The 25,962-nt window shown below is 37.7% G+C and overlaps 1 protein-coding gene across 1 annotated transcript; it reads right to left on the bottom strand.

Annotated features, from left to right (window-relative positions):
* Positions 1-754: 754 nt before the first annotated feature.
* On the bottom strand, positions 755-25,656 carry THUMPD3 (THUMP domain containing 3). The gene is given in 11 exon segments (XM_059940261.1): positions 755-2,283; positions 2,286-2,397; positions 2,570-2,693; positions 3,312-3,422; positions 7,017-7,132; positions 10,152-10,221; positions 12,372-12,502; positions 16,105-16,581; positions 22,823-22,900; positions 23,976-24,264; positions 25,570-25,656. Coding segments are annotated over 10 exon segments (1,509 nt in total). The 5' UTR covers positions 24,231-24,264; positions 25,570-25,656; the 3' UTR covers positions 755-2,248.
* Positions 25,657-25,962: the final 306 nt, after the last annotated feature.

Raw genomic sequence — 25,962 nt, 5'->3', positions numbered from 1 at the left:
GAACTTAAAAAAAAAAAAAGTAACTAAGGTACAATAATTTGATTTTTTGTCCTAGAATTTTCAAACTTTCATCATATTCCCACATAACACCTCAACTGAACGTGGAAAAGCCTATGCTTAGAATAAGGATGTTTTACTTTTCCTATGCCTAGCTCAGTAATTAAGCACTTGTGGGCATTAGTGTACTTCAGGCACTTTACAGACCTTTTAAAATACTTCCTTTTTTCAGTCTTCAGCTTACCTTTTGGTCTTTGCAGTGGAGACTTGAGCCATGTCTGACATTGACATGTCAGAATCTAAAATTTTCTGAAAGTCTTTTTACCATTTTAAAAGAAATGTTTAAACAAATGTTTCCCTCTCTAGCCACTAGTACACTGTCTCTGGCAGGTAACCATCTTCCTTTAATTTCATTAAATTTATAAAATCTGTCTCAATGTCTGTTGTTTTTTTTTCCCGTCTAAAATGCATTGAACGTCTGCTCCATAACTCAAGTCATTCTGTTTTCAGATTACTAAGATTACGTTCCCCATCTTTTTACATCCCCATGGTGCAGGAGGTCCGTTTCAAAAGTTAAAAACCAAGGTCACAGAACTAGTAGGTGGCAGTGTCATATATAATTCAATCTCAGCTTTTCTGAATCCTCACGTAGCGCATTTCCTGTTCCTGTCACCAGATTACAAAACAATACTAGAGAGGAAGATGGCAAACTATTACAATGTTCACTACATACTTACATCATCTTAAATCACATCTGTTCATGTTTTTATGATGGTATTTAATAGGACTAAAGCTATGATATATCGAGCACAAATTTGATACACTTAAAAACAGCCAATATGCAAAAATATCCATTTGTTCAACAGATATTAAACGTCCATGCTGGTAGGTAATGTGTCAGGCAGTTGGTGAACAGTAGAGAAAACATGGTCCTTGTACTTTTCCAGTCCTGTGGACTGCTGACCAACACTTAGAGGTTTAAATGGTTTCTTTTGTGAGAGGTGAAAGGCTGTTCTATGTTGAACCCATAATAGTGAAACTGTGCATTCTGATGACGTTAAGAACTCCAGTCTAGGATATAAGACCCTTTCTTAATTCCAGTTCATTCTCAAGTGTGAGGTATATCAGAGAGAAACTACACAAGGACTGTTGGCTCTGCTGCTAATGTGAACTCTATTCTTTCAAAGTAAAGAAGTACTGTGTCCTTTTATTCTAAATGAGACATCAAAAGTTAGTATGTTATGGACATGACACTGAAAATCTAAGCTGAATGCAGCCACAAACTCCAAAGTAAACTGAATACAGAATGCCACATAAAACCCCAACTCTTTGTCGCACAGAAGCACTGTTTTTACAAGGACTTGATGTTTAGGTTATTTCATTTTCCACTGTCTTGGGAAGGACTTTCTGCTACTGGAAAAGCAATTAAATATGAATAGTGACTGAGAGAAAATAAAAGAACTTACAAAGTTTTTAATTCAAAGATATATCAGTTTGTTCTCTAGTCCTTTAGAGAAGCCAACAAAAATACTTTGACAGGTTTATGTTTGACTTTGAAAAGCATCACCACCTTTGTGTACTGAAAGAAAAATAAAATTTCTTTAAATATGGCTTGTTGGTCCCATACTTCATCTACCAGTGTAATCACTGCTGTTTACAAATAGAAATGTCTATTTAGTTCTATCTATTTATCTGAATAACATGCATATTGTAATTTTTAAAGCAGATAGTAAACTTTTCTGTAGGTCTCGTGAGATTTCATCTTGTCACGGGGCAAACACTTTTACAAAGTGTAATCTTCATTTTTTAAAGTTGAGGTGAAGAACTTGAGCAACTAAATAACAATGCTGCAGAGGCAATGAAATGTAACCTCATGATCTGATTGTGCTCTCTGCCTTTCCCTTACGCCAGGGTAGCTTTCTACCTGCTACAATGGAAAACAGGAACTGCTATAAAGCCTGAAAATAAAATGTTCTAAACCCGAATCCCAGAGTATTTTAGTAGGCTTCGCATCTTTAAAGCATTTTAAGAAAAGTACTAATTGCCCAACTACAACAGCTCCAAAGAAAAGCTCTGCTTTCTCTTAAGGCTTGTTCCATTCTATTCACACCTTTTGCTATCTAGGGTGAAGAGATTTACACCAAACTTCACTTTTATTAATACTATTTTTCTCTCAAAGCAAGTTCTTCATGCTGACATTTCCACTGTCAGGAAGCACTGGCCGCACTACTAATCGTCTTCAGTCTTTGCATTACCAAGGAGGTCTTTCTCCATCTTGTTCTGAAGATGAACAAAAGTTTGAGGTGTACGTTTCAGAAGATAAACTGCAGCATGAAGACCCCCTATGTTGACCCAGACGGTATGTACCTTCCGCCATAGGTGTCCCATTCCAGATAATGCCTGTATACACACAAAAAGTAGAAAAGTAATTAGCTGATAACTGCTTCTCTACCAACCAGGGGTCTTAGTAAGAAACACTGGGAGAAAACAAATCTTATTGAAATATCCCCAAGTGTACTTAAAAAGGTCCTAAAGTTATCATGGGCTGAGTTTTCAAGCTAACGTACAGCACCTTAGTAAAGCATTTCTTGTCCTGGGTCAGTAGTACAGCTTGGCCTGTCCCTGGCCTGCAGACACGGCTCATCTCCTGTAGGCAAGCTGGATAAAGGTTCCAGTTTCTCTTCTTGGAGCCCATCCTATAAAAGAAGGTCTAATGAGTCACTTACTTTTGCAAAAAATAAGTAGGACTATATGAAATGAGAAGTTACTAAAAACTCATTCGCATTGCAATAAGAAAGTCCTGAGGTATGAAAAATAGTTGCCTTTTAGAGCCAGAGCTTTGCCATTACATGTCAATGAAATGATTAGATTTAGTAAGTTGCTTAGAATTCTGAATGGTATGAACTGGTTATGGAAAAGATTTGACAACTATAATAGTTATGTAAGTTGTCCCCTTAATGAGTATAAGCAATCATTATGTAAATGAAACCAGTGATTAAAAAATATCCTGAGAAACAACCAAGTTTTCCTGAACCTTTCTCTGAAGTATTAATGTAATTCAACAATGGGCTACAAAGTGGATAAACCTGTGATGGTCAGGATCAAAGTGTAGTTAATACATTCCTGAGTTCTCAGAAGAAACAAAATGGGTGAATCTATCATATTGTTACATTCTTAAGTGAAAAACTGTTAAGTCTGCTAAAAGAAATGGAAGATTTCTGACAGAATAAGCTCAAGGAAAATACAACAGATTCAGAAGACAAGTGGGTACTAATATAACAAATGAAAGTAAAACATTTTTTTACAAGTCCCACCTTTTTCCAAATGGCATGTCTGTTACAATAATGTCCACAGAGCCAGTTCTTAGTGGCAAGTTGCAGATATCCCACTGAATAGTATCTATGGGCAAGCCCCAGGACAGTTTGCTGTGGCGACAAAAGAAAAGGTGCTTCAACATATCCTGAAGAATGAAATTGTAAAAGACTTTTCTTCTGAAGAGACTGCTATAAAATACAAAAACTAAAATAATATCAGTGACAACATCAACAACTTAGTAAAAAATTTTAAAGTAGCAGGTAGGCAGAAAGCATAGGTCATAAGCTAAAACTTTTATAATGACAATCTGTAAGAAACAAGTAGATTAAAATATTAGTTAAGATTGGTTTTCAAAAGATGTCTATATCTGTTTCATCTACAATTTAAGAAGACAGATTAAGGGGGAAAGACCGTTAGCACAAAGAACTGTAGTACACAACTTGAAAACAGTGTTAAGGCAGTTAATTACATAACTGATGATGTAAAAACATTGTTGATGAAACATACACTGGAAAACAGAACACTGAAGAGAAAAAAGATGATGAGGTGACACATCTGAAGGATAAAGTTTGGTAAGTCTACACAGAAATAACAGGAGACCTAAAGAAACAGATATGTAAAATTAGGAAATATAGAGGTGCTGGTCTTAAGATTAAAAAACATGTATCATACTATAAAAAAACAAGAGAACAAAAAAGTTAACATCAAAAAAATAATGACAGAGGCAGAATGAATATAATAATATATATGATATAAATCCTCCCCATTAAGGCAAAGCTACTAGTTTAAGAAACAAAATTATAACAGGCAATAATAATGCACAGGCTAAAAATTAAAAGCAAATCAAAGATTATGAGCAGAAATTAAATGTTGTAATATTGATATTTAATAAAGAATTTAAGAAAAAATAAAATGCAATAGAGGTAATCACTACATAATAGGAAAAATAGAAATATTAAAAATATGTATTACACTCACAAGCACCAATAGCTGCAATAAAACAGAACAAAAAAAAGGCAAAAAATATTAAAAGTCAATGTAAGATTGGGACTTCCCTGGTGGTCCAGTGGTAAAGAATTCTCCTTCCAATGCAGGGGATGTGGGTTTGATCCCTGGTCGGGGAACTAAGATCCCACATGCTGCAGGGCAACTAAGCCCACATGCCACAACTACTGAGTTCCTGCGCCTCAACGAGAGAGCCCAAGTGCCAGAAACTCACAGCTAGAGAGAGAAAAATCTACACACCACAACTAGAGAGAGGCCCGCTCGCCACAATGAAATATCCCGCATGCCTCAATGAAGACCCCGCGTGCTGCAACTAAGACCCGATGCAGCCAAATAAATAATAAAAATAAATATTTTTAAAAAAATCAAGGTAAGATTGATAGAAATAGTACAGGTTGAACGGACAAAAAGTGAAGATGCAGAGGATATGAAAAACAAATATGATAAAATATTCAGAAAATAGAAATTATTTGCTTAAAATGTCAGGTTTCAAAGAAACCCTAGTCATGTACTACACCTCAGGAAAAATCTCAATAAATATAAAACAAAATATACCATAAAAATTCATTAATCACAATAAAACATAATATAAAAATAAACTAAAAGCTTTTAACTACTTATGTATAAAAAATGATCTAAACCATTGGTCCTCAAAGTTGGGCCACAGACCAGCAGCATCAACATCACTGGGAAGCTTGCCAGGAAATGCAGACCCTCAGGTCCCATCCTAAACCTACTGAATCAGAATCTGTGCGTAGTTAACAGGTTCCCCAGGTGATTCATTTGCACAGTAAAGTTTGAAAAGCACTGTCCTAAACAATTAGATCAGAGAGAATCAAGTATATAACCAACCATTTAGAAAGAACCAAAACAGATTTATCAAAATCTATAGGATATGGTCAACAGGAGTACTTAGCATAAAAGTCAGCTCTAGTCAAAACTTTTATTAAAAAGAAGACATTTACAGCATATAACTTAAGATTTTAGATAACAAATGAAAAAACCTCAATAGGAAATAGGAATAAAAAACAAAAAGCATCAAGCATAAAACCACAGAACAAATAGTATATGAAAGAACAAAACAAAGCACTGGCAATCTAATCAAAAGGGAAAAAAAAAAACTAGCAAAGAAAAGAGGATAAGCAGTATACAGACATAAAATAATATTAAGGCATACCATGTATAAATAATAAATATGAAATTTTGCATAAAATGAACAAATATTCTTAAAAACAACTGATTTCTACGTACAAATATAAACCTCACACTAAGGGTCATGGAGGCAGCTGTGAGGTCAATCATGGGATATAATGACTTCCTGTGCTCCTGGATATGAAGCACCTGTAAGACCTAACAAATCTGCTTACCACTATATATTTCTGCCACTTTATAAGAAAATGAAGGACTCCAGCAGAGGAGACCAGAGAAACAATTTTGTGATGAGGCCTCTCGTAGGAAACTGCAGACCAAGTGCTATTTCAACCAATTCTTCCCAAAGACAGCTGAGACTGTGAAAGAATGGTGAAAGGCTGGCACAGATGGTGTCTTCAAATGTAATTTGTAGCAGTGGGTTAGGGCTTAAGGTACTATAGCAACATACATCTCAGGATGGGAAATTTCCCAGAGGCTAACGGACTTTCAATGCACAGATATCAAAGGGATATGGCTGAAGGACCTTGGAATATTTTGCTTGGAGAGGAGAGGATGTGGAGAGCTGGGATGGAGGGAGAGGAGGGTTGGTAGCCCTTCAAATATCTGATGCTAATCATCACTGTGACACAGAGATAAGATTTTTCTTTACGGACTCAAGTGGAAGAAAAAACCCAGATCTGTACAAGGTACAGGGAGAGATTCAAGTTCCCTAAAAGATATGACTAGCACTCAAAGCTGTGCTAAGCTGGAATCAACAGCCTTCAGAGTCATAAGAGGTGTTTATACAGGCTGGAAGACCACTGGTCAGGATCTCCTACAGGACATTTAGGGACTGTAGGGACAGCTTTCAGGTCTCTTCCAACTCTGAGATTTAAGTGCCAAATAACAGAGGAAAGGCTAAATAAACTGTAATATTTCTGTATAATGGAATATTATGCAGTCATTAAAAAACAGATTGAATAAAAACATAAAAAGCATTTGAAATTTTTTAATGTTTTCAACTGTTTAATTGCATAAGAAAATATTAATATTTTAATATGTACTTGTTTCAATATATTCATTTGGCTATAATACTGTCACAATGCACTGGGTGTATTAGTTCATAAAGCCAATACGAAAAGTGATTATCGGACTTCCCTGGTGGTGCAGTGGTTAAGAATCCGCCTGCCAATGCAGGGGACACAGGTTTGATCCTGGTCCAGGAAGATCCCACATGCTGCAGAGCAACTAAACCTGTGCACCACAACTACTGAGCCTGTGCTCTAGAGCCCGCAAGCCACAACTACTGAGCCTGCGTGCCACAGCTACTGAAGCCCAGGCGCCTAGAGCCCGTGCTCTGCAACAAGAGAAGCCACCGCAATAAGAAGCCCGTGCAACGCAATGAAGAGTAGCCCCCACTCGCCGCAACTAGAGAAAGCCTGTGTGCAGCAACGAAGACCCAACGCAGCCAAAAAGAAATAAATAATTAATTAAAAAAAAAAAGAAAAAAGAAAAGTGATTATCTAAGTCTAAGAGATGCTACAAAATCTTTTAAATTAAAATTTTACCCTTCTTTGACTTGGCTCTTGTTCAATAAAGATGAGATGTTATTTGCTGCTCTATTCACAGCCAACGGATTATTATCACCAGCAATGTGATAACAGTTAGACCATTCTGTAGCCCCCTAAAAGACAAGAGTATATATGAAAACAGAAGTAGCAAACTACAAAAAAAAAAATGAAAAAATGATTAAAGGTAAAATCATTTCAATCACTTGTCAATAAACAAGACAATCCAATCCAATCCAATAATCCAATGCTTTTCTAAAGTGGCAAAATACTGCATGCTGTCAACTTTGCTATTCCCCTTGCTTGAAATGCCCTCCTGTTCTTTCTGTTTGCTGAACTCTTACTCATCTCTCAAGGCCCAGCTCAAATGTCGTGCCCTCTGTGACATCAACCACAACTCTCCAAGCTGTCTCTCGTTTGCCCCTCCAAAAGCACTTTGTACATGTATCTGCCACTGCCCTTGCTCTCTTTTTAATTATTTCTATACCTGTCTGCTGCTCAACAAGTCTGGGAACTCCTTAAGGATAGGTCTGTATGTCACTCAGTCCCTCACCCAGCAGTCTGCCACACAGTAGGCATTACAGACTTTAAATATAAATGCAGTTTGAAGACGTTAACCAAATCAAACTAACCTATATCCTTTTGTGATTATGGAATTTTCATATAATCCGATAACCTGGAATATTTGAGAATTTAAATAAAGTGTAATCTCTTATATAGGCTTTTGAATGATAACCACCATATTCTTGAAAGGATTTTGTAATTTAAAAAAAAATAAATTTATTTACTTTATTTATTTTTGGCTGTGTTGGGTCTTCGTTGCTGCATGCGGGCTTTCCCTAGTTGCGGCAAGCGGGGGGACTACTCTCCGTCGCGGTGGGCAGGCTTCTCATTGTGGTGGCTTCTCTTGTTGCAGAGCACGGGCTCTAGGTGCACGGGCTTCAGTAGTTGTGGCACGTGGGCTCAGTAGTTGTGGCACACAGGCTCTAGAGCGCAGGCTCAGTAGTTGTGGTGCACGGGCTTAGCTGCTCCGTGGCATGTGGGATCTTCCCGGACCAGGGCTCGAACCCATGTGCCCTGCATTGGCAGGCGGATTCTTAACCACTGCGCCACCAGGGAAACCCAGGATTTTGTAATTTTAGATCAAAAACATGTCGGCAAAACAGAAATACCGAGCTTTCCATATTATTTGTGCAATGAGGTGACATACTGCCCTAGGCCTGAACAATGTTCTATGCAGATTAACAGAAGGTTTCTGATATGAAAGCAGAGACAGTTCTGCCCTTGGTTTAGGGATGAGTAACAAACATCTCCTCCTTCGTAAACAGTAATATCCCCTCATCTATGGACACAGGGCTTCTTAGCTTTTTCTTTTGCACAGACCCTTGAGGGTAATGGAGAACGGTGATGTAGGGAGGATGATGTAGAGTTTGATGAAAGCCTCTCAGGTTATTCTGATTGCCCAGTATTCATTTTTTCTTCTAAACCTATTTAGATTTTCAGCCCCTGAAAGAGATGGGTTTTATAGTACTTCCAAGTTTTAAAGGCAGTATTATAAATCAAATACTTTGTACTTTGGTGAACAAACTGTCTATATACCCTTTCAAAATTTCATTCATTTTGATCATATACCAACCTAGGTTTTTCCATATTGACATCCTCATGCCTACCCCTACATGGAAATGCCTCAAACATTTTCTTTTTATCTTCTTTTTTTTTTTTTTTTTTTTGGTGGGGCTGGGAGCTCTTCTGGTCTCTCTCTAGCTCTGTTGCATATTTCTTGACATGTAGTGACCTTCACTGCTATTCCAGACAATAGACACATCATGGTTTAATGCTAGAGGAGCACACTCTGCTTTGTTCCCAGAATTCTTTGTGACAACAACTGAGTTTTCTCTGCGTGGCTCTTTAGCCAGAGTAAATTTCTCTAGCTGACACTAGCAGAAAACAGCAGTCATCTAGACTACTATGATTTCCTTCTGGGATTCTAATTCCCAGATAGCAGATGTCATTTTCTAATTGCAGTCTGGATTATTTTTCCCTTTGTGGGTTGTTTTGGACTTGCTCATCTGTCCAGTTTCTGCTCACTCACAGAATCTGTGGTATCTCCCTGCAGTTTATTCCCACTGGCTTTACATATACTATACGTAAGAACTTGCTATGTTTCACAAATTTAAGCAATTTTACTGCTGCCCTCTTCCAAATTATTTATTACAAAAGTTTAGATAATATTGATTCAATAATACAGATTCAAGGAGACTCTCCTGTTAAATGTTCTCCAATTAGAAAATGCCTTTCTATTTCTTGCTTTGCTTTAGGCAGTTTTTGAGTCCTCTCAATGTCATGGTATTTTCTGAAAACTTTGTAACCTTGCTAGACTTCCTAACAAACCTAACTAATGGTCACAGGCTTCCCCATCTTACAAGAACCCAGGAGGATGGAGAAGCATAGTCTCACTTTATAGAGATGAAATGCCCTCCTCCAGTTCATGCTTGAACCCTCAATTATCTTTTCTGTTCAAGTCTTCCCGTTTGTCTTTTACAGAAATGGGACTCACCAGTTTGTAATTCTCAGCCTCCTCTGTAATCCAGTGACTAAACATGACTTATAACCTAAATCTAGTCCTTGGCTATTTGTAATAAGTGGCTACATCCTTATCACAAAAGTTCCAGCTTTACTAGTGTAATTCACTCAAAACTCTTGGGTCCATGGACCTAACCTTGGTGATTTCATTATGTCTAATTTACCCATGAGTTCTAGAACATTCTGGATGTATCACTTCCTTATCTAAAAGCTAAAGAAGGGCTTCCCTGGTGGTGCAGTAGTTAAGAATACACCTGCCAATGCAGGGGACACAGGTTCGAGCCCTGGCCTGGGAAGATCCCACATCCCGCGAAGCAACTAAGCCTGTGCACCACAACTACTGAGTCTGTGCTCTTGAGCCCGCAAACCACAACTACTGAGCCCACGTGCCACAACTACTGAAGCCCACGTGCCTAGAGCCCATGCTCCGCAACAAGGGACGCCACCGCAATAAGAAGCCTGCACACCGCAACAAAGACCCAACGCAGACAAAAATAAAATTAAAAAAATAATAAATAAATAAATAAATAAAAGCTAAAGAAAAGTTATTACCTCAATCGATATTGCCCCTGTTCCACACATCGGATCAACTATTATATCAGTAGGCTGAGGAGCACAGAGCCTAGAGAAGAAAACAGCCTATGTGAACAGACAAGACTTCCACAATGACTATTCCTAAAGCTTTAAGATGAAAGGCCTGTTATGAAGAAACAACAATTGATATTTATTTTAAAAATCAATTTGTAATTATATGTTGACTCTATATCCTAGCACTTAAAAAAAAAAAATTACATATAACTAAAAGTCCCCTTTGACTACCATCCAAAATCCCATTTCACTTCCAAATGGAAATAGTTTCTAGATCTTTTAATATATGTGTGTATGTGCTTTTAGAAAACACATGTTATTTTGTATATAGACCTGTGTTGTTACATTTAAAACAACTCAAATGTGTCAAGTAGAACATGTATCAATATAAGTTTACTGGAAATTATTCATTCAATATTCCTTTCCTAATTAATTCAATTTTAAAGATAATAACATTGCTATAAAATAACTGCTTTACTTTGAGCACTTAGTATTTGCCAGGCATGGATTTAAGCTCTTTGCATGCATTATCTCTTTTAATCCTTTTAACAATCTTGTGAGATAGGTTACTATTATTATTCTCATTTACAGATAAGCTGATGCAAACCTATCCATGGACACAAAGCTAGTAGGTGACAGAGTCAGGATTAGAGGCATTACTGTTAGTGGCTTAAATGTTACCTCTTCTATGAAGCATCCCCTCCTCAGATAGGCGACAAGGTTTCTCTTTCCTTCTTTTGTTCTGCTATTCTTTCCACATTCTATTATGGTTCTCCCTTACAAAACTGAGATCCCTGGGGACTAACTCTGGATTCTTATTGTAATACCTGTCCAGCTCTACTTCTCCATTCCTGCCCCTCAACACATGGTAACAAAATCCTTGGCAACCCTCTTGGTAGTAAGCAACCCTGTACTCCCAGCCACTGCTGCTGGGTCTGGGTGAACACATGACTGAAACTATGTCAACCAGATTCTCTCTTCTAAGACGTGGGAACAAAGAGCTAGAAGACCTAGGCAGTATGGGGCTGGCTGGTTATTTAAAATTGGAAATACATAAATTTAGATGAGGGGCAGCCATTTGCACAGATGAGCAGAGACAAGAGCCCGTGGGCTCCCAGGGTAGATAAAAGTGACTGTCTAGGTTTCTGGTGGTTTTCTAAGATCTGGTTCCTACCCTTCTTAAGGTATGGCTTTTAGTTTTTCTGTGGATTTCCCAAGACTTCTCAGTATCTTGCCAGTAATTCCCCCTCCCACACAATCATCACTTTTTTTTAATCTTAAACTAGCTTACTTAGGTTTCTAACAGTTGCACCCAAAATAACTCTCCATATCCCTGCCTCCTACCATAATGCCTGGCAGTAGATAATAAATGTTTGTTAAATGAATGAAGACTAGGAGCTCTTCCTTAATCAAACGGGTGCAGTTTTCTATTGTTGTCATTGAATTGACAGGTTCCAATTGTATTGAACTAGGACTCCATGGATGAGCAGGGTAAAAGAGGAAGCAAAGATTGGAGGAGAAGGAAATACAATTAACTACCAGGCTATGCCAGGCACCATATGTAACAGGTATTTTGCATCTGTTTTTGCAATTTAGTCCTCACTAATAATCCTTTAAGTCTAACATCAAACCCATTTTGCAGTCTGGCAAACAGAAACCTAGAGAAAACAACTCGTCCTAGTGGTGGAAAGAAACACCCAATCAAAGGGAAAAGGGCAAAGGAGAAAGAAAGTTATGTCTTGCTCTTGGAAAAGTGGAAAATTTTCCATATGAGTATAAAATTTTAAAATATAAGTAAAAGCTCTCTGTGTTCACTTATACATTATACACATTAAAAAAATCTCTGCTTTCATCTGCTTCACTGCACAGAAATGAAACAAAGCAAAATCTGTTCTATTTCCCAACATGCAGTATATCCTTTCTAAACAGAAAAGTGATAACCACGTTCAAGAGGCAGATAAAAACTATCGTTCTCATTTTAAAATCAAGAAAATTGAGATAGTAATTAAGTGATATTTTCAGGATCTCAAGGAATCAACATTGGATACAAAGAAAGAGAGCTTTAGCTTTTTATCCTGTTCCTTAACTACTAGATTCTAACACAGTACCTCACAAATTACATTTTGAAGGGAAAATTCAAACCAAGTTGCCACTTTCATCTACATGGCAAACCCATTCTCTTACCTGAGCATCCCATAGGCAAGAGTAGATCTAAGAGTTGTGGGTCCAAAATGTGTGATATTTCTTCGGTGGAGACTCTCTTCTGTCAATGCAATGCCCACGACAATTTCATTATCATGGATATTCAAAAGAACCTATAAAATAAGACAGAATAAAATAGTTTTAGGGTTATTCGAACTATACTTATCACTAAGATTTTACAATTTGAGGCTTTATTAATTTTTGTTACTTTATTACTGAGGTATACTTTGCATACAGTAAAATGCACAAATCTTAAGTGTGCAGCGCAGTAATTTTTACATATAAATGCTGTGTAACCACCATCATATAAAGATATATATTTTTTCTTGCCCTCTCAGTCAATACCCACCACAAATTATCTTTAATCTGACCACTACCATGATAAACTATTGTCTTTTTTTTGAGCTTCATATAAATGAAATCATTTAATATCCTATTTTAAAATTTTAAAATCTATTTTATTCTTTTAATTCACCATATTCACAAGTTAGCTATGACCAGATTCCCCCTGAATTTTTATAAGAGAAACACATTTTGAAGGTTTCCAGGTTTTTAATATGCATTTTTAAAATTTTTAACTTTTTTGGAAAAAATTCCAAACATCCAGAAATGCTTACCAGAACACTGGCACAACGAACTCTTAAGTATGCTCTTCACTTAGATTAACCAACTGTTAACGATGGGACACATTTGCTTTAACACCTATTATTTTTTTAGTACTTTTTAAAACTTGACTCAAGTAATGTCTGTGAAAGAATGTTTCTTTTTGGTCTTAGTTATAGTTTTTCTAACACACAGTTAAATATATACTATTCAAACAAAAATAAAAGTAAAAATAAAATACGTTCTGCAATCTTCCACCTAAAATTTCCTCATCATGATCTTAACAGCAGCAGCTAACACTTACCTAGCTATATGCAAACCACTGTTCTACACACTTTATATTTGTTACCTCATTTCATAGCCACACCCTCTGAGCTAGGTATTATTATCCTCCTTTTATAGATAAGGAAATTAAGGCACAAAGAGGTCAGTTTACTTGCCCAAAGTTATACAGCTCGTAAACTGGGATTTAAATCCACGTAGTATGGCTCCAGAATCTGTACTCTGAGCTCCCATGCTAACTTCTGGACATCACTGTTCTAGTTAGCCTATTCATTCTCATAACAGCTGTTACAAGAAAAAAAAGAATGGGGACTTGTTCTTCTGATTTGATATGCAAAAAAAAAAAGTTACAGAGAGAACAGGCAACTTGCCCCAGATTCAAGTGTCCCAAAAGCAACAGTAAATGACTCCTTGGTGAAAACGTCAGCTGCTAGGGGCCTTTTAGGCTGTCAGAGATGGAAAGACTTGTTAGTATGGCTCACATGTGAATCACCCTTATAGTAGAAGATTGAGACCAAGGAGGGTAAGCATGTAAAAAAGAAGTATCTGGGTTTGGGAATCTAGCAGAATTGAAGAAAGAGGACAGCTGGCTCTAGCATGAGTATTAGCAATGATGTCCTGATTTTAGAAGGTCGAGGTTTGTTTTAAAAATGTATTCCACTTCAGAAGCAAAGTCTGAAACCAAGACACACAAAACAAAATAGTTGTTTTAATTCTTTTGAATTTTATAATCTGAAAGTCCACATAATGTTGTAAAAAGCACTAGATTAGAAATTAGAAAATTCAAGTCTTAATAGCTCCCATCTATTAAGCATGTAGTATAGACCAGGTATCACACCAGATACTTAAAATGTATAATCTCAATTAACCTTCAGGACACACAGGTATAAACTATTATTGGCTCCATTAGAAACAGAGGCTCAGAGAGAATAACTTGTCCAAAGTTACACAGTTAGGGAGTCAAAAGTTGGATCTAGCTCTGTCTCCATAGCCCATGCTCTTGTTAATAATACCCTACAGTTTTCTTTCTTTGAGACATCTTTGTCTGGTTTTGGTATCAGGGTGATGGTGGTCTCGTAGAATGAGTTTGGGAGTGTTCCTCCCTCTGCTATATTTTGGAAGAGTTTGAGAAGGATAGGTGTTAGCTCTTCTCTAAATGTTTGATAGAATTTGCCTGTGAAGCCATCTGGTCCTGGGCTTTTGTTTGTTGGAAGATTTTTAATCACAGTTTCAATTTCAGTGCTTGTGATTGGTCTGTTCATATTTTCTATTTCTTCCTGGTTCAGTCTCAGAAGGTTGTGCATGTCTAAGAATTTGTCCATTTCTTCCAGGTTGTCCATTTTATTGGCATATAGTTGCTTGTAGTAATCTCTCATGATCCTTTGTATCTCTGCAGTGTCAGTTGTTACTTCTCCTTTTTCATTTCTAATTCTATGGATTTGAGTCTTCTCCCTTTTTTTCTTGATGAGTCTGGCTAATGGTTTATCAATTTTGTTTATCTTCTCAGAGAACCAGCTTTTAGTTTTATTGATCTTTGCTATCGTTTCCTTCATTTCTTTTTCATTTATTTCTGATCTGATCTTTATGATTTATTTCCTTCTGCTAACTTTGGGGGTTTTTTTGTACTTCTTTCTCTAATTGCTTTAGGTGTAAGGTTAGGTTATTTGAGATGTTTCTTGTTTCTTAAGGTAGGATTGTATTGCTATAAACTTCCCTCTTAGAACTGCTTTTGCTGCATCCCATAGGTTTTAAGTCGTCGTGTAGACATTTCTCCAAAGAAGATATACAGATTGCCAACAAACACATGAAAGAATGCTCAACATCATTAATCATTAGAGAAATGCAAATCAAAACTACAATGAGATATCATCTCACACCGGTCAGAATGGCCATCATCAAAAAATCTACAAACAATAAATGCTGGAGAGGGTGTGGAGAAAGGGAACCCTCTCGTACTGTTGGTGGGAATGTAAATTGATACAGCCACTATGGAGAACAGTATGGATGTTCCTTAAAAAAATAAAACTACAACTGCCATACGACCCAGCAATCCCACTACTGGGCATATACCCTGAGAAAACCATAATTCAAAAAGAGTCATGTACCACAGTGTTCATTGCAGCTCTATTTACAATAGCCAGGACATGGAAGCAACCTAAGTGTCCATCGACAGACCAATGGATAAAGAAGATGTGGCACATATATACAATGGAATATTACTCAGCCATAAAAAGAAACGAAATTGAGTTATTTGTAGTGAGGTGGATGGACCTAGAGTCTGTCATACAGAGTGAAGTAAGTCAGAAAGAGAAAAACAAATACTGTATGCTAACACATATATATGGAGTCTAAGAAAAAAAAATGGTCTGAAGAACCTAGGGGCAAGACGGGAATAAAGACGCAGACCTACTAGAGAATGGACTTGAGGATACGGGGAGGGGGAAGGGTAAGCTGGGACAAAGTGAGAGAGTGGCATGGACATATATACACTACCAAATGTAAAATAGCTAGCTAGTGGGAAACAGCCACATAGCACAGGGAGATCAGCTCGGTGCTTTGTGACCACCTAGAGGGGTGGGATAGGGAGGGTGGGAGGGAGGGAGATGCAAGAGGGAAGAGATATGGGGATATATGTATAACTGATTCATTTTGTTATAAAGCAGAAACTAACACACCATTGTAAAGCAATTATACTCCAATAAAGATGTTAAAAAAAAAAAAAGCTTTGTGGCCTCAGTTTAATTGTCCATAAGATTGGGTTAGTCTTGAAAATTCTACACATTTATAATGATAGCCTTCTTGAATCATCACAGTAAGAGCCTGCACTTACCTCCACATCAAAGTTGGTCATGTCAGCCTTCCACTTAAAATAATCTTGAACAGCACCCCCAAAATCTCTTGCCGCCTCATTTGAGGAAAAGCAATGTTTCTCTCCTGCCCTGTTGCATGTGACTCTAAACTTCAGCACTTCAGGATCAGTTTCTTCTTTTGAGCTTTCCTCAGTCTCATCTTTGCAAGATGTCAAATCATCACCTACTAATGTTGATATCTCTTCTTTGATGGCTGGATTTTCATAATAGTCTAAGATCTGTGAATCTAAGACATTGTTAGTGAACTCTTTTTTGATATCTCTCTCATCTGTTTTGTCTCCTCGTCCACTTTCAATCTTCTCTTTACTTGAATTCTGATTTATCTTTTTGTGCTTTGTTTTTTTTTTCTTGAAACAAGTGTTAATTTTCCATATTTTTAAAGGGTCTGACCATGGAAGCTTCCCAGCCAAGTCCTCAAAATCCTTTAGAACTTCTTCCTATAAAAGAGAGAATGAAATCCATTCATTTCATTCCTTTCTCTCCACTTTAATTGAACAAATAAACCCCTACTTTGCCTATAGACTACATTAATTGTTATGTTGGGGGTGGCAGGAGTACAGGACAAAAGAGTAAATAATATAATGTCTGCAACTGAGGAAATTAAAGTCTCACTGAAAATTAAGATTTACACAAATTAAGGCTACTACAGAATAATATAACACAGAATGGTAGATCAGAGGCTGGGGTTCAAGATTAAAATGTAAGCAAATAAGGAACTATTAACAGTGGTTACCTCCAGTGAGGGGAAACGAGTGGATGAAAGACAGGGGAGGGAGGGCAGCTTACCTCTCACTGACTTCCTTTTGAATTTTGTGCTGTGTATACATATTAACTATTTTTGAAAAGAAAAAACCCAAACCTTAAACAGTTAAAAATGTATCTATCCAATTTCTAAATAGTATCTATAGTCATCTTTTAGAAAAGTAAATCTGATCATGCTTAAAGCCCCTCAACAGCCTCCCATTACACCTCCCAAAATTTAAATTCCTTAAAAAGCCCAAACAACCCGACTCTTGCCTGTGTCTCTTACATCACTTCAGGATCATTCTCTCCCTAGCTTCGTACCTCTGCTTGGAATGTATTTGCTTCACATGGCCTCTCTGCACTGCTGGTTCCCTTCTCATTATTTAACAGCAATTTAAAAGGCACATCCTTTGAGAGACCTGCTGTACTTAAAGTAATCCTCTCAAGTCATGCTTTTCTCATTTTATTTTCTTTAGATAACATTATCTAAAGTTATTCGGTTTAGGCTCCTCCCAGAAGGTAAGCACAGGGTGGAAAGACCTTAGCTGTCTTGACCATTGCTATAAACCACACATCTAGAGCAGTGTCTGGCATAAAAAAGGTGCTCAGTAAACAGCTAATGGATAATATGGTTAAATGTTAAAATGGGTGGTGCAGAGCCGTGCTGTCCAATTCAGCAGCCACTAGTCACATACAGCTACTGAAATATTTTAAATGATTTAAAATTAAAAATTCAGTTTCTCAGTCACATTAGCTACACTTCACATGGCTATCATGCTGGACAGCATAAACATACAACATTTCCATCAGAAGTTCTGGTGCAGAGCACTGGCGCAGACAGTATATGTTACTGAAGATCAAAGTAGCAAGAAATCAGTGCTGACTGATGGAGCTGAGACTTGAATTGGAAGTGAGTGAAGGCTCTAATACTACTTGAAACCTGATGAAATAATGGTAATATCAGGTTGGGCAAATTCAATTTTATTTACAAATAATTTCCGTATAACGGGCATCTACAGGACTTGCAGGTTTAACATGGTGGGATAACACTGGTACAGCCCCTTTCTTTCTTCAGAAACCACTCTAAAAGAAAAGAACAACAGAAATACCAACTCTATCCTAATAGAATCTACATGGTATCTGTAACCTAGAAACAGAACATAAGAATTCTAACATAAGAATTCCCAGGTTCAGTGAAGGTAAAGCAGAGGTGCAGGAAGACACCAGAGGGAGAATGACTACAGATCTCAGACAAAGGGGAGAGCAGTCTGCAGAGCAGGAGGAAATAAACTCTTCTCTGGAACAGCAGGGAAGAAGTACATGCACTGAGAGGGAGCATCCCTGGATCTCGTTTGTACCCAGAAGCAGCAGAGGAGAGAAATGGAGGCTGAACAAGGAATCTCATAGACATGCTCTATTTGCTGGAAACAGAGTAGAGATGGGGAGAGATACTCTACATTGTGAATAACCCTAAAGCTGCTGAACGCTTCCGGCTAGCGAGAAGTAATGGTTAAAAGAACTCGTTAAGTGGTATGGAAATTACACCTCAATAAAGCTATTTAAAAAAAGAAGGAAGAGAACTCATTCACCACAACCTTTTGTCAAAAGGAACTTCACAGTGAATGAGGGGGATTTCTTGCTAGCTTGGAACAGTTCCTGAACCTCCTATAAACAGTAGGCCCAAGAGGAACTCCCTCATTCAAAGATGAGCAATTATCAAAAGTTATCAGCACCAGACTTATGTGAATGGAAAAAAGGAGAAAAGGGACAGAAAAACAAACAGCGGACAAAAACCAGTGACCAGAAAGACACTGCCACAGAGCAGCTGAAAACCGTGACCAAATATGTTGACATGACATCAAAAAGTGTAATAAGGAAATACTGTTGCAAAATAAGAGCTCAAAGCAGAGATATAAAAGCAGGAAAAAGATGAGGGGAGCCGCCAGAAGGTGACGAAACAGGATCTTGTAGAGTTCAAAGAAAAAGTGGAATAAAAAAACAAACCACTGCAAAAATGAAGACCATATTGAAAGCACCACATATAAAAGCCACCACTGAAAACACAGTAAGGGATGTGAAAAAAAGTAAAGCAAATACAATAAAAGTGAGCAAAAATTTTAAAAAGGATTAGAGAGAACATGATAAAACCTCAAAGATAGTCAAAGAGATCCTACTGTATGTATAACTGGTTTATCCCTGATGAAGGGATTTAAAATAAACAAAACATACTAAAAAAAAAAATAATTCAAGAAAACTTTCAAGAAATATAAATGGAAGTGAATTTCTCTATAGACTGACATGTCTTAACTGGAATTAGCAACAAGGAGACGTACACTGGTGAACTTCAAAGATTGAAAAAAAAAATCATCTGGGCATCATGCAAAAATAACAAAAAAGCAACAAATAAGGAGGAAAAATAACAAGATGACTTCAGAATTTTCCATGGCAACATTTCATGCTAGATGAGAACAAACATTGCCTATGATATTCTTAAGGAAGGAAAGCGTGACTCCAAATTTTAAACCCAAACTATTAATTAAATAGAAAGGTGAAAGACAAACATTTGTGAACTCATGCCAGTCAAGAGATAAAAACTGTAACAAAAGGACAGGTAGTGTGCCTATAATCAATTTAACTATAGGACTAAATGAAAACAAATACAGGGATTATGAATGCAAAACAGAATGTAAATGTTACAAAGTGGCCTGTCATTGGAGGGGAAAGGGAACAGAAGACGGGAAGTAATTTAGCACACTGATATCCTCTTCTCTCATACCTCGAGGTCAAAGGATAGAAATTAACGCTTAGCAGAGAAAGTGCAAAACACAGGCAGTTTGGTGCTTCCAGAATATAACCTCAGTGACTTTTCATGCAGCATTAAAGCCTTTTCGGGTTTCATCCAATCTTTAAAAAAAAAAAAATAAATAAAGATGATTTTTTAAAAAGTATATTTAAAGGATTTAAAGGCATGTGGTTCAACACTAAGAAAAATTATAAAACTGGAAGGTGAAAGGGAAGGAAGAGAGATATGGGAAATATGCCAATTTCATCACTGCTCTTAGTAGGGATTCAAAAATACTGTGTAAACAGTAGATTAAGTTGTATTTATAAAGGTAACAGCTAGAGAGCAAATACAAGCCTTCCAAATATTTTAAAACACGTGCACGGGGAAAAAGCAAAGAAAACGCTTAACATAAATTTTTATAAAGAAAGAAAAAGAAAGCAGAAGGTGTGTAGCATAAATGTGACAGAACCAAGACCAAACACTTCTGTCATATCAATAAACATCAATGGGATAAACTTATTAAACAGAAAAATGACCCTCAGACTGAATATGTACAAGGGTGTATATAGGATGTTCATTGCACTACTGTAATAGCAAGACTGTGAAAAATCCTAATGTCCTAAATGGGACCGATTAAATTGTGATACAGTCAAATCCAACAATGATATTACCATGATCTCCAAGATAAATGAGAAAAAACACAGCCCAGGACAGTATGTACGTCATACTTCCATTTGTGTAAATATGTAAATAAAATACACATATTCATAAAATATCTCTAGAAGGATATCTCAGAAATTGGTAATAGTTGTTGCCTACAAGGAGGGAAACACATGGTATGAAAATAGGGGAATACTTTTCACTGTATATCTTTTCAGTCTTTACAGTTTTGCTCTAAGTACATGTATAAACTAGCTTAAAAAAATTTAAATCACAGATGTTAGCCTTTTTTTAAAATCAGTTAATAAAAAGGCTAATAAAATTCATGATATCATCTGAATATTTAAAAATAAGAGAACCCATTAGAATGCTTAAACTAACAGGCTTTTATAAGCCATGAGAAAGTATAGTGCAACAAAGAAAAACTGATGGTCAACAGAATGAAAACTAGAAGCCAATGTTTAAAAACAAGGTTTTATTGGGGGCATGTTCCAAATTAAGTCCACAAAGTGAAGGGCTTAACAATTTCTCATGGTCATACACGAGAGAAGTTGCCCTTGCAGAGATTTGAAAATCTACCCTAGGGCTTCCCTGGTGGCGCAGTAGTTAAGAATCCACCTGCCAATGCAGGGGACACAGGTTCATGCCCTGGTCCGGGAAGATCCCACATGCTGTGGAGCAACTAAGCCCATGTGCCACAACTACTGAGCCCGAGTGCCACGACTACTGAAGCTCATGCACCTAGAGGCTGTGCTCCAGAACAAGAAAAGCCACCGCAATGAGAAGCCCACGCACCGCAACGAAGAGTAGCCCCTGCTTGCCGCAACTAGAGAAAGCCCATGTGCAACAACGAAGACCCAACGCAGCCAAAAGTAAAATAAATAAATAAATTTAAAAAAATAAATAAATAAAAGGTGAAATTATTAAAAAAAAACAAAAAAGAAAGAAAGAAAATCTATCTTAATCCCTGCTGCTCTTCTTCTGGGACTTCCACCAGTAATATCTTTTGCAGTTACTTACAAGGCAACTCTGAAAACCTGGCTCACATAGAACCATTCCATAATATCAAATTCACCTCCAAAAACACTCAAAATAATACAAATTCTAAGATGACAAAAACATAGTAATTGAAGAAAATATTAATAACACCCTAGTAGGTTAGAGGCAAGAATTTACGATGGACACTTATAGTTTTAAAAAATATGTTAACATTTATTCATGTACAGAATTGACTATCACAATTTTGAAATACTTAAGAGCAAAAACTGTCAGTACGCTGCCTGTTATTTACTAGTTTTATAGATATGATATGGTTGGCAATGCCTATCAGAAGGCTGAAGGGTTATAAAACTAGTGTTAGAAGTTACATTTTTAGTTAATAAAATTATCATCTATTTTGAGTCTCAATTCTTTCAGGTCTGTTTTTTTCTAGGTTGGGGGTTCATATCAGTTTGACTGGGAATCAACCTGTTGTCAATAAATAAAAATTAGAGAATTAGACAGCACATCACAATTTTAAAAAAGATTATTTCTAATATAGGCAATAAAACTGAAAGAAAAAAGTTTTCAAGCATTTGACTCTGGAAACCAGACCAAAAAGCAATCTGAAAAATACCAAAGACTCACTGTGATCTATTTTCAGCCTTCAGCTTAGGCAGCATCTCAATATTTAGGAATCAGATGCTAAATACAAGTTGGGGACAAAGCTGTTATCCTAACAACTGAAGGAGTATTTAGATATTACTTTGGCTTTATTTCAAAAAACAAGCTAGAGAAGAAAGCAGGGCAAAAGGAGCATGATGAGAGAAAGTGTTATTTGTAGATGACACAAACTGTCACCTACTCTGGTTCACAGCCTAGAAGCAATTCTATTTTGAAACCGTATACATCAGCAAAGCTCATCTAAGGTGTCTTATCTTTTGTAAGAAAGTCAAACAATTTGTTCTATTTCTTATAAGTTTTTCAATATTGATTTTTATTTCTTTGTTCTGTTACTCTTTCATCTTTTTAAAAACTGGAATACAATTATCATATAATATTATTTTAGTCTCAGGTGTATACATAATGATTCAGTATTTGTTTACATTGCAAAATGATCACCACAAGTCTAGTTAACATCTGTCACCATACCGTTAAAATTTTTTTTTCTTGTGACGAGAACTTTTAAGACCTACTATCTTAGCAATTTGCAAATGTGCAATACAGTATTATTAATTACAGTCACCATACTGTACATTATAGCCCCAGGACTTACTTATCTTATAACTGGAAATCTGTACCTGTTGACTCCCTTCACCCATTCCCCACCCCCTGCAATAATGATTTTTAAAAGCAACTTTTGCGATGGACTATCAATAAATCTCTGGATTTTACTGTAAAAGTCTCCCAGTATTCTATATTATAAAAGCAGCAGTAATGCTAAATGATACACAGAATGTGATCTTTGGGAAGATGGCTGAAAATCAGCTACTGCATTTGGGATAGCTCACCTTTGTTTCTTTGAACTGGTAGTCCTTAAACTCCTGAACAACCACAAATAAGTTATCAACTGATCTCAGACAGTGAACCTGAGGAGGGAAAAAAATGTTAGAAACAAATTTCTGCAAAAGCTTCTGAAGCGCATAAACTATCAACATTTAAATATAAAAATTAGGTACAAAGATTTTGAAGCAGCTAATACCTATAATTTGTATTTAAAATTTTTCCCAGCTTCTGTTCCTCTACAGAAAAGGAAAAAAGACAGATGGCAGGATAGAAGCTTGAAGTGTTACGTGGGCAACACGGGTCTGGGGGGTGAAGGGAGAGACGAAGACAGTGAAGTGGGGCTTTATACTGCCCTCATGGCTCTCTGGGGTACTGTATAGGGTTTGAGCTCCAGCTCTGTGATTATTAGCTAAGCAACCCTGTGCAAATTACTTACTTCTAAGCTCAATTTTAGGAATAAAATTAATTAATCCTTAATTAATGAGGATAATGGTAAGGCCTATCTTTACAAAGCTGCTGAGTTATTAACTAAAACACTGGATGAAAAATACTTGCTTATCAATTCATCCCACAGATATGTAGTGGGTGTCTACTATATACCAGACACTAAGAGCTTGGGAGATATTGACCAAAAAAAATAAAAAAACAAACAGGCAACAATCCCTGCCCTCATGTGTCTTATGTAGTAATGAGATACAGCTTAGCTTTTACTTTAGTGGGATGGCAGTTTGCTGACCTTCACTTCTCACCTTCAGTGATTCCTAATTACTTTTGAGCAAGAATAAATTTGATACAGATAAAAAGAAAAATCTCTCCCTTTATGCTTCACCACTGAAGTCTAAACTTCCGCTAGATGCTGAAGTAAATAAATTCTAAGAGGCGTAGCAGATACTAAGAATTTCTTCATTAAGTCTCACAGGATTCTTTCTGGGGAATTCACCCTCAGAAAATATTAGGATCACTTCTAAAAAATATAGCAAACCTAGTAGTCACACTTACAAATCAGTACCCAATGGAAAATGCAGTAATACTTTAAAATCACCTGATTTGGGCCAGAGCAAAGAAAAGCAATAAGGATTCCAGAGAGGTCTGTAAACTAGAAAGTAACCATAAAATGATCTATTTAGAAAACTATTTTAAACATTGCTTCATTCAAACCTGAGCCAGACTTTCCACTGAAATGTCAAAATATATCTTGCCCCGGTCTTTGCTGATTTTGCACGATGACTCCAATTTCTCTCTCACTTCATCTGCAGCTGTTTGCTCAAAACCAGTAGGCACAGTGGCTCCAATAGTGACTTGGAGATGTTCAGACTCACTTCTGAGGCCACTTTCTGTCACTTGTACAGACCTCTGGTTCTCCTGAAGGTTCACATCTAGGAGCTGGTTAGTGGCTTCTTGAACATCAGACATATTGGCAGTGCTTCCAAGTTCCTGAATATAGTCTCTTTAAAAGTAGTACAGAAAAGAAAAAGAAATAATGCCTAAACGTTATCACCTCTTATTTCAACTATAACTAAAAACATCTGCTTTGGAAGTCTGGCAGAACAACACAACACAACTGATCAGTATTCACCAAAAACAAAAGGACTGAATAACATGGGTACAAAGTGGAGGATATAAATTATTATTAAACAAGCAATACAGATACTGTGGAAGAAAAGGAGACAGACAAGAGTATTTCCACAGCATGAAATGTTTGGTTTGGGATCACCTATCTTGATGATAGCCATCGCATAACTACAACAGTTAATCCCAAAACAGAAGTTGCTAGAACACATTCAAAAATATTTCTCCATCTAGTCCTTTTTCAGCTAGCAGTTAAGAACATGGGGCTTTGGAATTTCAGACCTGGGTCTGAATTCTTGCCCTCACCATTCAGAGGCTGAATGACCTAAAACAAGTTTATTCTCCATTGCCTCAACTTCCTCATCTGCCAAATGGGAACTGAATAATGCCTCTCAGAGTTGTTGTAAGACTTCAGTGGGAATAGCATACTGCCAGGCCCATGATTAAAACTTGCTAATTAAGGATATCTACCTTCCTCCTTGAAATGGATAGTGATTCATGCATTAAAAAATGATTAACTGAGCATCTACTATCTAGTGACTACAAATATTTGAATGCCTAGGACAGGCCAGGCTCTGGGATGCTTGGATGGGCATCAAGAGAGACCTGTAAACTATCTAAATCAGTAAACCAAATTTCCTTTATCTGAGCATTTGGTAGGGTGGGGGGCGGGGTGTAGTAGGAGGGACTAGAGAGCTGGGTGGGAGGTGGAGATCAATAGTTCTCGGCAGATTTTCAAAGTTTTGTGAGCCAAAACAACTTTAGTACGCCCAGAGTATCTACACAGTTCTTGTTCTGTACCCGGGACAGGCGACAGTGTCTAACACAAATAAAAGTCAGTTCCTGCCATTAAGGAGCTCAAAATCACTGTGATACGACCTCCATCTGCTAAATAAGGCAGCTGAAGCCCACGAAAGGACGTATCCTACCAAGGTTAGAGAGCCAACCAGTGGCGCAGGCTAGAATGAAACCCACGTCTCCCGACTCCCACCCGCAGGGCCCTATAGGATCACAGGATCCCGGGGAGCAGGTGAAGCCCAGGGAAAGGTAGCGAGAAGGGCTCCACCGTGGATCGGGCTGAAGTGCAGCCAGTCTCCGGCCCGGGTCGCAAGACGAAGGCCGCCCTTCCCTGCCGAGGGTCAGCAGCGCCCCACCGGGCCACTCCCACCCGCCTCCCGGTTACCGGCCGCCAGCGAATACCCTTCCGGCTCCCGGTCCCGGCGAGGCCAGCGCGCCCAGGTCACCCCGCTGGAAGCCGCCTCGGTGCCCCGGAAACGGAAGTCTGGTGGCGCGGTCACAGCGGCTCCGCGCTAGGGGCGGGCGCCGTTGCGAGGTCGCTGAGGAAAGAGCATGCGTGTAGAGGTCTGTGCGCCGTGGCGCGCATTACGTGGTGGTTGGCTCCTGCGGTTGGGGACCGGCTCCTCAGCAAGCTGAACCGGGGAGGCGGCGGGCGTCGTCGCCTGTCGTCATTGTAGCTAACTTTAGAGAGCGCTTAGCGGCGCTGGCACTGAGTAAGCGCTTCACACGCGTCATTTAATTTGTTCCAATAACTCTCAAGTGGCAGGGGCCACCCCTC

Source organism: Balaenoptera ricei, chromosome 11, assembly GCF_028023285.1.
Source record: "Balaenoptera ricei isolate mBalRic1 chromosome 11, mBalRic1.hap2, whole genome shotgun sequence".
Taxonomy (NCBI): domain Eukaryota; kingdom Metazoa; phylum Chordata; class Mammalia; order Artiodactyla; family Balaenopteridae; genus Balaenoptera; species Balaenoptera ricei.
The sequence above is the reverse complement of the archived record's forward strand: the minus strand, read 5'-3'. Positions and strand labels throughout refer to the sequence as shown.